The sequence below is a fragment of the Salvelinus sp. IW2-2015 genome, linkage group LG15 (genome assembly GCF_002910315.2).
Source record: "Salvelinus sp. IW2-2015 linkage group LG15, ASM291031v2, whole genome shotgun sequence".
NCBI classification, from domain to species: Eukaryota; Metazoa; Chordata; class Actinopteri; order Salmoniformes; family Salmonidae; genus Salvelinus; species Salvelinus sp. IW2-2015.
Genome location: NC_036855.1, coordinates 32,020,648 through 32,033,885, shown reverse-complemented (window position 1 = coordinate 32,033,885; position 13,238 = coordinate 32,020,648). Strand labels below are relative to the sequence as shown.

Sequence of the window (13,238 nt, the reverse complement as noted above, 5' to 3'; positions counted from 1 at the left end):
GACAGTTCCTTGGACTTCATGGTATAGCTTCTGCTCTGACATGCACTGTCAACTGTGGGACCTWATATAGACAGGTGTGTTTCTTTCTAAATCATGTCCGAACAATTGAATTGGCCACAGGTGGATCCATATCAAGTTGTAGTGACATCTCAAGGATGATCAATGGAAATTGGATGTACCTGAGCTCAATTTGGACTGTCATAGCAAAGGGGTGTGAATACTTGTCTAAATGAGATATTTCCATATTTCATTTTAAATAACTTTGCTAACATTTCTAAAAACAAGTTTTCGCTTCGTCATTACGAGGTATTTTGATGGCAAAAGAACCACAACAATTTCATCCATTTTAAATTCAGGCTGTAARATGTGGAATAAGTGAAGGGGGTATGAATACTTTCTGAAGGCACTGTGTAAGCTTGCATGTGTCTTCAACGCAGAAACGCTCCTTAATCGGGATTGACATGCCATCTCATTAAAATGCAAGAGCATTTCAGTCTGTTCAAAGGTTTATAGGCTAGCAATGTGAATCTGCTGGTTGCAGGCATCAGGCATCATTGCTGCAATATTTTGAGACTGACAGTGCAACCGCAGAGTATTTGCAGAACTGATTAAATAGGGTGGGAGAAAATGTGAGCAGTAGGCTATTTGTTTGGACCGGGGCAGACAACAGYCCCTGTCTCAATGGCAGCATAAACGACCATATGGACAGTCCTGGAGAGAACACTTTACCAACATAAATCTGGCAACCGTATCGAGCTGCTGCTTAGCAGCTGCAGAAATGCCTGGAGGGGTGGCAGAGGCAATTGATGGCCGTCTGAGGATGAGGCTGCTGACTGCTTCCAGCACTGGGAAGTAGAGTAGTGGCTTTGGGTTTGTTTTTTATGAAGGTGRTGGAATGCTAAAATATTGACCAACTACAATGCATTGTGTGCCGGAGCAGAAAACAGCTTGAGRGCCAGCGGGAAGAGGAGGAGGAAGGGAGGGTTATTTCCGAAGCCATCCTTCTCCAGTGATCGTCCCCTGTGTGATGGCTTCATGATTTATAATCATGCTCAGTCGGGGCTCCGCCGAGGCCCTCTCGTTTGGCACCGCCCGGTGTTGGTGAGATGCACCGATTAGAAGCTCAGTGGAGGGAGGTTTTGAAACCGCTTTACAGCTCTGTAAAAGTTAGATATCAACGAGCAGGCGGGGGCAGCTTGAGGGCATACCATCAAACAGGAGAGATTGAAGTACAAAGCATGAAAGAGGCAAAGCCACAGAGACATTCAACAGTCCAAACGGCGGCCACTCGACTCTTATGATTCAGCCTCATTTCCTCATTGACTTCCTAATTAATTCCCAATGCACACTGAGAAGGAGATAGCTAGGGGCCCAGTATTTGCTGCAGAATAGACACATGGTCTATCCCAAATGAGATCGGTCTGTACCAGCTCACCTGCTAATCCAAGCTGACATTCTTTCTCTCCACGCTTTACCATAAAAAGACCAGAGGGGAAACACATTAAGAACTTGTGTGTGATGTCCAATGCAGACATCTTATGGGTCTACCATCTAAAAGGGAAGATATGGAATATTTATTTTACAGCATTTAGTATGATGTAACTTGCCGGTATACTTTACAAATCTGGAGGACTGATGCAGTTTTGTAGACTGAAATTGTCTTGGACGGGCAACTTGTTCTTCTATAGCAACAAAACCAGGAGTATCATAAGCTGCAACATAGTAAGAAGAAGGGAGGCATTTTATCACGGGGGGAATTAACTTCAAAGGGACTGAGAATGTCCATGTGAAATATAGGCATGAAGATAAATAATGCATGGCTAATGCCTCCACCAGAGTAATGTGCTGACAGAATTTGTCACACACTTTATGAATACATAAGTTGTGTGTTCGCCACCACGTGGTTAAGGTCACTGCACTCAGATGGTGTGGTTTCTGTTTGCCATTGCACCAAGCGAAACTATGTAACTTGCACTCGCTTCACGGTAAATTCATTATGAGGCCGTTTGCCTTCAGAGGGAAAATAGGGGAGGCTTGATATTGCTCCTGGAAAATGTCATTTTCCTGTCTCTGACTGACTTGAAYGATGTGGTAGTGGAGAGGGGGTTAAGATCGAATGGAGGGCTGGAAGCTGTGCAGATAGTCTCACTGCGGTCCTAAAAGCTTTTCCTGCGGTCAGTTTTTGGGAGGATGCGTCTTTAAAAGCTGTCATTTTGATGGAGATGACAGCAGACAGCAGCAGCTCCATCAGCAGGAGGCTCAGACACACTATGTGGGGTTTTTTGGAGAGCGGCAGGTGACTCCATAGTAGGTGTTGCCACTAACAACACAGGACCCTTTTCAGACTCATCACAGAGTGGCCTTTCTTGGCTGGGCTTCTGTCAACGACTTACAGAACTGTTGTGCTCGAGAGAAAATGCTCAAATCAGCTGAAATATGTTTTCATCTAAAATGTCAGACTGGTTCTTGGATATGGTTTCCTCCTGCGGGGACTATATCGTTTTACATTGAGACTTTGTTGTATTGTGTTCTCTTGATTTACTCAGCTGGTTACTGTTTACGTCTATCTCTGAGACCCATTGGCTTTAAATTTAGGCTGTCAGTACACTATCAGTTGTCTCATTATCTGTAATTATGTGGTTAATTAGACCAATTGAACTATGCTCCAATAGTACTGAGTCCAAAGCAAGGWGAAACTGTAATGTCTGAACATTGMRTGAAAAATAAATACYTACCTGCACGGTGTTTGATSCACACATTGTTTATTGAGTGCAACGTTGGGTTTTATACCAAATACGAACACATTTAACTCTCTGGATGTGTATACACTGTGTTTGAACTGAACAGCAAATTCAAATTTCTCATGTGACATCATTTGGCCTAAAAAATCACGGCTGCGTGTTTTCACTTATGGAATTATGAAAAACTGATCCGGAATATGTTGTAGTTAGTCAGGTTTTAACGTGATGTAAAATAGGRGGATGAGCCACATTCATACGAGTGAAAGGCTCCGTCGATCAAGAGAACCCCTCTAATGAAAACAAAATGATAAATACGCCTGGCCTTTGAGTGGAATAAATTCAGATCTGCTGGCGTGCTGAGAATATGTTCATTTTCCTCTGTTTGATGGAACTGCTTTCTGTCTCCAAAGAGAGACCTTCCAATGTTGCTTTATTTCTCACCTTAGCACAGTGAATGTTGCATTAATCTCACTCATCCGTTTCAATCCCCCGCCTCCCCTCTGCTTGTGTGTGTGTGTGTGTGTGTGTGTGTGTGTGTGTGTGTGTGTGTGTGTGTGTGTGTGTGTGTGTGTGTGTGTGTGTGTGTGTCTGCACGTGCCTGTGTCTACATCTGCTCTGCATGCCGGTGTTCATGCACTTGTGTGTGTGCGAGGGTGCTGATGTGTGTGGGTGCTTCTGTGTGTGTGTGTGTGTGTGTGCGTGTGCGTGTGCATGTGCGTGTGTGTGCGCGCGCGCGCCTGTGTCTGCACGTGCCTGTGTCTACATCTGCTCTGCATGCCGGTGTTCATGCACTTGTGTGTGTGCGAGGGTGCTGATGTGTGTGGGTGCTTCAGTGTGCGTGTGTGGACTAAGGCCTATGCAGGTCTGATACATTAGCCTTTTATGGTGGAATTATTCAGAACTAATGTGACTGGATGGGGCCTGCTCTTCTGCTGCTGCTCTAGTCCTCTAGAGAATCCTTCAGCAGGATGTTCATTTCACACTGCACACTGTTTACTCCCTCTGCTAGGTTTACCTGGAGTCAACATAGAAACCCCAAAATGCAAGTCAYGGAATCGATTAATTGAACAAATAATTCTTGCACATGAACTACTGTCTAACCTACAGTGCAAGAGCCAATGAGGGTTAAGACAACTGTTTTAGAAACTGTTTTGGTAATCTATTGGCTCAAAATAAGCAATAGGTTACACCTGCACATGAACTACTGTATGTTCCCATAAATGACACACCTAACTGTGTATCGTCCTCTGTATATTACCTTGGTGGAATCTAATCTACATCTACACACACACACACCAAAAGTGTCCAAAGCATCATCAGACCTTTACTGCATTAACGACGGCAGTTACAACGGGTGTGCTTATGTTATGTTAGTAAATAGCCATGTTTTGGCACTCTCGCAGCCATGCAGCAACACACACATCCTCATTATTATTCTGCTGTAAGACTATCTACAGCACGTCTGACTATTAGATGTGAATTGGTTGTCATGTTTTGAGAACAGTCATCCCTGTATTAAGTGAGGTKTAATTGATCCAAGACCGGGAGAGAACTGGGAGAGGCGTCTCCGACMGTGATTGTGTGATGATAAACCATTAGATAAGACCTTCAGTCGACGTGGCGATGTCCTGGACATGCTATAGAACCTGGCGCTCCGCACCTCTTCAATCACAACAGAAAGGGGATTAGATGTTGGCCACTCTAAGTGTCATAATCAAGCTCCGGGTGCTTTGTTGAGCACATGACAAACGAGAGCATAAAGTCATGCGGTGCGTGAAGTATAGGAGACAGAAATGAGAAAGCGTAGCGAGGAAGGTTTTACATTCAGTCCGGAGAAGCCAAGGCTGTTTAGACGTCCTTATACTTTAAGTGCCCTCTTCTCCTGGTTGTACTGTAGATGGTCTCCTTATCGTTGATGTTATATTATTGATCTTATCAGGATCATTTCATCTTCACCGCTGGTTTATTTTATTGGTTGAGATATGTTTGACTTTTTACCTTTGCATAACAATAACATCTCTCTCCCTCCTCTCTCTCACTCCCCCTRTCTCRCTCCCACCCGGTCTCTTTCTCTCCCCCTCTCTCTATCCCCACTCTTTCTTTCCTTCTCTCTCTCTCTCTCCTTCTTTCTCTTGCAGCCTGAAGAATCAGATATGTGTCCAGTGAATCTTGAAGAACAAAACAAACCATTTGATTGATGTCAGACAAGCTGTGTTCAGCTTGCCCCAATTTTTCTGCCTCTGCCCTGCTTTCTCTCTCTACCACACAAACACACACACACACTCTATCTCTGTCTCTCTCCGTTGCCCTGCTAGCATACAATAGGAGAACACATTTTTTGTTTTTAAATGCTTCAGCTCCACAGCATCTGTCTCACCTGTCAACTTAAGGCTTCTGCAGAACTCTTGTCATTTTGGCCATGTGATAATCGACATTCCACAGATTCTGCATTTCACACCAACATATTCTCAGTACTTTTAAAGACAATGGTCGACGAGAATAAAAGTGGATCCAGCAAAGGGACAGTCCCCTCAATGCATGATGAAATGAACGACCTGCAACTTCATGCTAACTATGCTTTTGCTTTAGTTGTAAGTGGTTAGAGAGAGGAAGACTCTCAATGGCATTTTGGCTTGAGTAATAAAGTGTTTTTTTGTATTTTACCTGAAATAGAATATGTATAAGAGAACTGATATATAAGTAATGTATTGTTTTTTATCTTATTTATGAGTAATTCATTTTATTTTTAAAATGTATTTTGCCCTCAGACTGTTTTTTTCCTTTAGAATAATGTATAATAATATAGTAATGTTTGGGTCTATGCTATATATTCCCATCTAATCTCACAGTAACATAATATCCCTGGTGGACAAGTTGGCAATAATAATGACAGTTTGTACAATGTCATTGAACATAATGGCATGGTGCACAAGTTGCTTTATATATAATACAGTAAAAGATTTTCATAATGTTTACAATTTGAATCTGAGCTGATTTATCTGCAGCTCTAGTAGTCCTGGAAGGAGACCCTAAATAGGGGATCTACAGGTAACTGTCAAAATAAAGGAAACACAATAAGGTATATTGAAAGCAGGTGTATTGAAAGCAGGTGCTTCCAAACACCTGTGGTTCCTTGGTTAATTAAGCAATTAAAATCCCATCATGCTTAGGGTCATATATAAAATGCCTAGTTGCCCATTATTTTTGGCTAATTAACCCAGGAACCACAGTGACTTTGAAAGAGGGGTCTCAAAGGAGCATAGGGGGTTTAAAGGTGTGTGTGTGTGTGTGTGTGCGTGTGTCAGTCACCAGATCTCAACCCAATTGAACACGTATGGGACATGATGGAATTCCTCATTGAGTTCTAGAAACTTGTAGAATCTATGCCAAGGCACATTAAAGCTGTTCTGGCAGCTCGTGGTGGCCCAACACCCTATTAAAACACTATGTTGGCGTTTCCTTTATTTTGGCGGTTACCTGTATGTTGTCAGTGTTCCAGGTATAAACATGTGTTCTCTGTTCCTCCATGTGGTTTGAGGTTCAAATGTGGCCTTCGTCTCAGGGAGGTCCCATTGATTACTATTGTCCAGATTTATGATTCAGATTCATGATTCAACAAAACTGTTCAAAAAATGTGTTCACTGAATTCATTCCAATAGAGCCTTTTAGAATGTGTTAGTATTACAGCCAGTTACAGTCGATTTGAATCAAACCATGTTATTCTGTAATGGTGTAAAACATTGCTGTTATGATGATGATGATGTCTTATTCAGAAATTGAGAGTATTTAAAAAGCAATCCAACTTTAATATACAACCTTATCTCAACCTTCTGTAGCAACTCTTTCATTCTAATAGTTATAAGAACAMTAAAGCTATGTTATGACAGTGGCTGGTGTTGCCATACATTTGACTTAACCAGAGTTTGGTGGTAAAACAGAACTACTAAGCAGGTGTTCTAGTTTGATTTTTTTTTTGTTCTTACTGTTGTAAATTAAGCAGTTTATTTGTAATTGGGAAAGCAGATGTATCTGTATACAGACATAAGAGTTATTTATTATCCTGTCAGTACAGTGCAGTCAGTGTCTGTCGACAGCAAAAACGTGTTTGATCAATAGCCTTGATAAATGTGTTAACAGGTATTTTTGTGTGCTAATTTATGAATAACTGATCTGTTTGTTTWTAAATGAGCAATGTCTGGAATTGTTAAACCAATTGAAACCAACCCTTCTCCTCCCTTTTTAATTTGTTTTAGATGACTTCAGACATTTTGGATTTACTGCTTACACATTAAAAAAAAACACATCTAAGCATTTTCATGCATCTTAGAGAGATGGAGTGAGAAATTCTAAAACAAACGACAAATCTTCCTGAACTGAACATTAACTGAAGCTGGCTCAACTCAGAGCCATCCGCCTTGTGAGATGCCACAGGCAAAAAAAAATACAATAATGTATAAAGTGTTTTTAATATTACAAACGACTTAAGATGTGCATGAATGATTTACTAATTAATGAAACTATCCGTCTCAGATCCACTGAATTTCTTTGCTCAGACCAAGTCATAACGTTGCATTCTGCCCAACTTTGCATTGGATCTGGTGTCTCTTCCCTTGATCTCCAGGGGAACTCCACGTCTCATACACCCCTACTCCCTTTGTGCTCTCTCTAGGTTATGTACTCTACGGTGTCTGAAAAACAATAAAAGACACTTGCAACTATACTATACCACCTGTCCAGTCGTGTTGCTTTGTTCTGTCTATATTTTCCTCCGAGCTCGCATTCTCATCCCCAAAGTCAACATGCCCAATTCCTCKATGGAAAGTCAATTGTTCCTTCTCCAAGTCTTCCCCTGCTGTCTTTCCACATACAMTACCAGTCAAAAGTTTGGACACACCTAATCATTCAAGGGTTTTTCTTTATTTTACTATTTTCTACATTGTAGAATAATAGTGAAGACATCAAAACGTTGAAATAACACATATGGAATCATGTAGTAACCAAAAATGGGTTAAACAAATCAAAATATATTTTAGATTTTAGATTCTTCAAAGTAGCCACCCTTGGCCTTGATGACAGCTTTGCAAACTCTTGGCATTCTCTCAACCAGCTTTACCTGGAATGCATTTCCAACAGTCTTGAAGGAGTTCCCACATWTGCTGAGCACTTGTTGACTGCTTTTCCTTCACTCTGCAGTCCAACTCATCTCAAACCATCTCAWWTGGGTTGAGGTCAGGTGATTGTGGAGGCCAGGTAATCTGATAAAGCACTCCATCACTCTCCTTCTTGGTCAAATAGCCCTTACACAACCTTGGAGGTGTGTTGGGTCATTGTCCTGTTGAAAATAAATTATATTCCCAATAATTGCAAACCAGATGGGATGGCGTATCGCTGCAGAATGCTATGATAACCATGCTGGTTAAGTGTGCCTAGAATTCTAAATAAATCACGGATAGACTCACCAGCAAAGCAGCCCCACACCATCACACCTCCTCCTCCATGCTTCACGATGGGAACTACACATGCAGAGATCATCCGTTAACCTACTCTGCGTCTCATAAAGACAAGGTGGTTGGAACCAAAGATCGCAAATTTGGACTCATCAGACCAAAGGACGAATTTCCACCGGTCTAATTTCCATTGCACATGTTTCTTGGCCCTTGCAAGTCTCTTCTCTTATTGGTGTCCTTTAGTAGTGGTTTCTTTGCAGCAATCCAACAATGAAGGCCTGATTCATACAGTCTCCTCTGAACAGTTGATGTTGAGATGTGTCTGGTATTTGAACTCTGTGAAGCATTTATTTGGGCTGCAATTTCTGAGGCTGGTAACTCTACTGAACTTATCCTCTGCAGCAGAGGTAACTCTGGGTCTTCCTTTCCTGTGGCGGTCCTCATGAGAGCCAGTTTCATCATAGTGCTTGATGGTTTTTGACCGAATTGACTGACGTCCATGTCTTAAAGTAATGATGTACTGTCATTTCTCTTTGCTTATTTGAGTTGTTCTTGCCATAATATGGACTTGGTCTTTTACCAAATAGGGCTATCTTCTGTATACCACCCCTGCTGTGTCACAACACAACTGATTGGCTCAAACTCATTAAGAAGGAAAGAAATTCCACAAATTAACTTTTAACAAGGCACACTTATTAATTGATTCTAGGTGCATTGCATTCTAAGTGACTACCTCATTGAGAGAATGCCAAGAGTGTGCAAAGCTGTCATCAAGGCAAAGGGTGGCTACTTTGAAGAATCTCAAATATAAAATATATTTGGATTGTTTAACACTTTTTTAGTTCCACACATTCCAGATGATTCCACGTGTGTTATTTCATAGTTTTGATGTCTTCGCTATTATTCTACAATGTAGAAAATAGTAAAAATAAAGAACAACCCTTGAATGAGTAGGTGTGTCCAAACTTTTGACTGGTACTGTATGTATTGGGAGAATTAACAGTGGGCAATAAGAATTACTACCGATCACATGTTTTTCACAGAGTAAGATACTTCTGTATGGAGGTGGTTGCATTCTACAGGGGAAATGTCATATTTTGGCCAAGTAACCAAAAATATAACATTATTTCTACAATGACATGAGTAACACTTGTTTCCCATCACCTGTAGAATCTCTAGAATCTCAATTGCCTCTGGTGAAATATCAGATGCCAAGCAACCTGGTCGTGTAAACTCTCAGGTTGTACATTTGACATTATATTTGTAATACCACAGATATATTTATCTGCTGTATGGTCTGCATAGAAACCTTTACACAACCATTGTGCAACATCTCCACAATGGTTGTGTAAAAAAAACTTTGTATCAGAACCATTTTGCCAAATGCTACCATCTAGAGCTGAGCAGAGACTTCGGTATGTCTGACTGAGTGAGCAGTTCAGATAAACCATTTCTCTATCTGCCGTTCCCCTTGATRGAAGTCAATCAGCTACAGCAGTGTTTTCCGACCCTGGTCCTCGAGGACCCCCAACAGTAAACATTTTCATTGTAGCCCTGGACAAACACACCTCATTCAACTCATTGGAGGGCTTGATGATTAGTTGACCATTTGAATCAGGTGTGCTTGTCCAGGGTTACAATAAAAATGTGTACCGTTGGGGGTCCTCGAGGACCAGGGTCGGGAAACACTGCACTACAGTGCTTTCAGAAAGTATTCATACGCCTTGACTTATACCACAAAATGTATTAAARATWTWWWWWWWTCTCACCCATCTACACACAATACCCCATAATGACAAAGGGAAAACATGTTTTTAGAAATGTTTGTCAATGTATTAAAAKTGAAATACAGAGATATTGAATTTACACAAGTATTCACACCCCTTAGTCAATACTTTGTAGAAGAGCCTTTGGCAGCGATTACAGCTGTGAGTCTTCGTGGGTAAATCTCTAAGAACTTTCCACACCTGGATTGTGCAACATTTGCCCATTGTTCTTATCAAATTCCTTCAAGCTCTGTCAAATTGGTTGTTGATCATTGCTAGACAACCATTTTCAGGTCTTGCCATAGATGTTCATGTACTGGAGATTTAAGTCAAAAGTGTAACTCGGCCCTTCGGGAACATTCACTGTTTTCTTGGTAAGCAACTTCAGTGTAGATTTGGCCTTGTATTTTAGTTTTTTTGTCCTGCTGAAAAGTGAATTKATCTCCCATTGTCTGGTCGAAAGCAGACTGAAACAGGTTTTCCTCTAGGATTTTGGCTGTGCTTAGCTCCATTCCGTTTCCTTTTTAAACCTGATTACAAGCATACACATAACATGATGCACCCAACACTCTGCTTGAAAATGTGTAGAGTGGTACTCAGTAATGTGTTGTATTGGATTTGCCCCAAACATAACAATTTGTATTCAGGGAAAAAAGTGAATTGCTTTGCCACATTTTTTGCAATATTACTTTAGTGCCTTGTTGCAAACAGGATGCATGTTTTTGTATATTTTTATTCAGTACAGGCTTCCTTCTTTTCACTCTGTCATTTAGGTTAGTATTCTGGAGTAACTACAATGTTGTTGATCCATCCTCAGTTTTCTCCTTTCACAGACAATACAATTCTGTAACTGTTTTAATAAAGTCACCGTTGGCCTCATGGTGAAATCCCTGCGCGGTTTCCTTCCTCTCTGGCAACTGAGTTAGGAAGGACTTCTCTATCTTTGTAGTGACTGGGTGTATTTATACACCATCCAAAGTGTAATGGATAACTMCACRATGCTCAAAGGTATATTCAATGTCAGCTTTTTTTTACCCATGTACCAATAGGTGCCCTTCTTTGTGGTTGAATTTGTGTTTGAAATTCAACTGAGGGACCTTACAGATACAGTAATTGTATGTGTAGGATATAGAGATGAGTTAGTCAAATCATGTTTAACACTATTATTGCACACAGAGTGAGTTCTGCACCTATTTACGCTTGCCATAACAAAGGGGTTGAATACTTATTGACTTAASACATTTMAGCTTTTCATTTGTATGAATTTGTAAAAATGTCTAAAAACCTAAWTCCACCTCTAGCATGTTTAAACTACTCCTATGAAAATGGCAAATAATCAAATACTCATCAAGAAGGTCTGATTTCACTATTCCTGAAACAGGACCCAGGTGGTGAGTATAAAGATCCAGTCCATTAAAACAATTGGAGACTCCTTACACTTCAATGTTGTGGTGCAAAACTTCTGGCAAAATGCATGGCGCATAGAATTAAAAAGGTTGAATATTATTCATCCTGATCAAACAGTTTTTTTACATGGACGATACATTGATGCAATCTCTATTGCATTCCACAATTCCCTTTCCCACCTGGACAAAAGGAACACCTAAGTGAGAATGCTATTCATTGACTACATCTCAGCGTTCAACACCATAGTGCCCTCAAAGCTCATCACTAAGCTAAGGATCCTGGGACTAAACACCTCCCTCTCCAACTGGATCCTGGACTTCCTGACGGGCCYCCCCCAGGTGGAAAGGGTAGGTAATAACACATCTGCCACGCTGATCCTCAACACTGGGGCCCCGCAGGGGTGTGTGCTCAGTCCCCTCCTGTACTCCCTGTTCACTCACGACTGCATGGCCAGGCACGACCTCAACACCATCATTAACTTTGCAGACAACACGACAGTGGTAGGCCTGATCACTGACAACGACGAGACAGCCTATAGGGAGGAGGTCAGAGACCTGGCCGGGTGGGGCCAGAATAACAACCTATCCCTCAARGTAATCAAGACGAAGGAGAATATTGTGGACTACAGGAATAGGAGGACCGGGCACACCCCATTCTCATTGACGGGGCTGTAGTGGAGTAGGTTGAGAGCTTCAAGTTCCTTGGTGTCCACATCACCAACAAACTAGAATGGTCCAAACACACCAAGACAGTCGTGAAGAGGGCACGACAAAACCTGTTCCTCCTCAGGAAACTAAAAAGATTTGGCATGGGTCCTCAGATCCTTAAAAGGTTCTACAGCTGCAACATCGAGAGCATCCTGACATGTTGCATCACTGCCTACAGAGGGTAGTGTATACGGCCCAGTACATCACTGGGGCTAAGCTGCCTGCCATCCAGGACCTCTATACCAGGCGATGTCAGAGGCAGGCCCTAAAAATTGTCAAAGACTCCAGCCACCCCAGTCATAGACTGTTCTCTCTGCTACCGTGGTACCAAAGCGCCAAGTCTAGGACCAAAAGGCTTCTCAACAGCTTTTACACCCAAGCCATAAGACTCCTGAAAATGTCAATATTTCACTTTATTTGGTATTATATTTGGTATCTCAGTGCAGTCAACATGTCAATACCTCTCACAAGTGCAAGTAGTGATGAAGTCAATCTCTCCTCCACTTTGAGCCAGGAGAGATTGACATGCATATTAATTCAAGTTAGCTCTCTGTGTACATCCCAGGGCCAGCTGTGCTGCTTTGTTCTGAGCCAATTGCAATTTTCCTAAGTCCCTCTTTGTGGCACCTGACCACACSACTGAACAGTAGTCCAGGTGCGAAAAAAKTAGGGCCTGTAGTACCTGCCTTGTTGATAGTGCTGCTAAGAAGGCAGAGCAGCGCTTTATAAATGGACAGACTTCTCCCCATCTTAGCTACTGTTGTATCAATATGTTTTGACCATGACAGTTTACAATCCAGGGTTACTCCAAGCAGTTAAGTCACCTCAACTTGCTACATTTCCACATTATTCATTACAAGATTTAGTRGAGGTTTAGGGTTTAGTGAATGATTTGTCCCAAATACAATGCTCTTAGTTTTTGAAATATTTAGGACTAATTTATTCCATTCCATTAAAGAACACCCTCTGTGTTCTGTTAGACAGGTAACTCTTTATCCAAAATATAACAGGGGGTGTAAAGCCATAACACATACGCAGACTATGATCGATWATGTCAAAAGCCGCACTGAAGTCTAACAAAACAACCCCCCCAATCTTTTGAATCATCAATTTCTCTCAGCCAATCATCAGTCATTTGTGTAAGTACTGTGCTTGTTGAATGTCCTTCCC

At 41.5% G+C, this 13,238-nt stretch overlaps 1 protein-coding gene across 1 annotated transcript in view; it reads left to right on the top strand.

Annotated features, from left to right (window-relative positions):
- The window catches only part of LOC111975140 (zinc finger matrin-type protein 4-like), a 186,331-nt gene extending 178,865 nt beyond the window's left edge, over positions 1-7,466 (top strand). The window contains exon 8 of the mRNA XM_070447089.1: positions 4,880-7,466. Coding sequence (XP_070303190.1) covers positions 4,880-4,907 — 28 coding nt within the window. The 3' untranslated portion in view covers positions 4,908-7,466. The remainder of the gene's footprint in view (positions 1-4,879) is intronic.
- Positions 7,467-13,238: the final 5,772 nt, after the last annotated feature.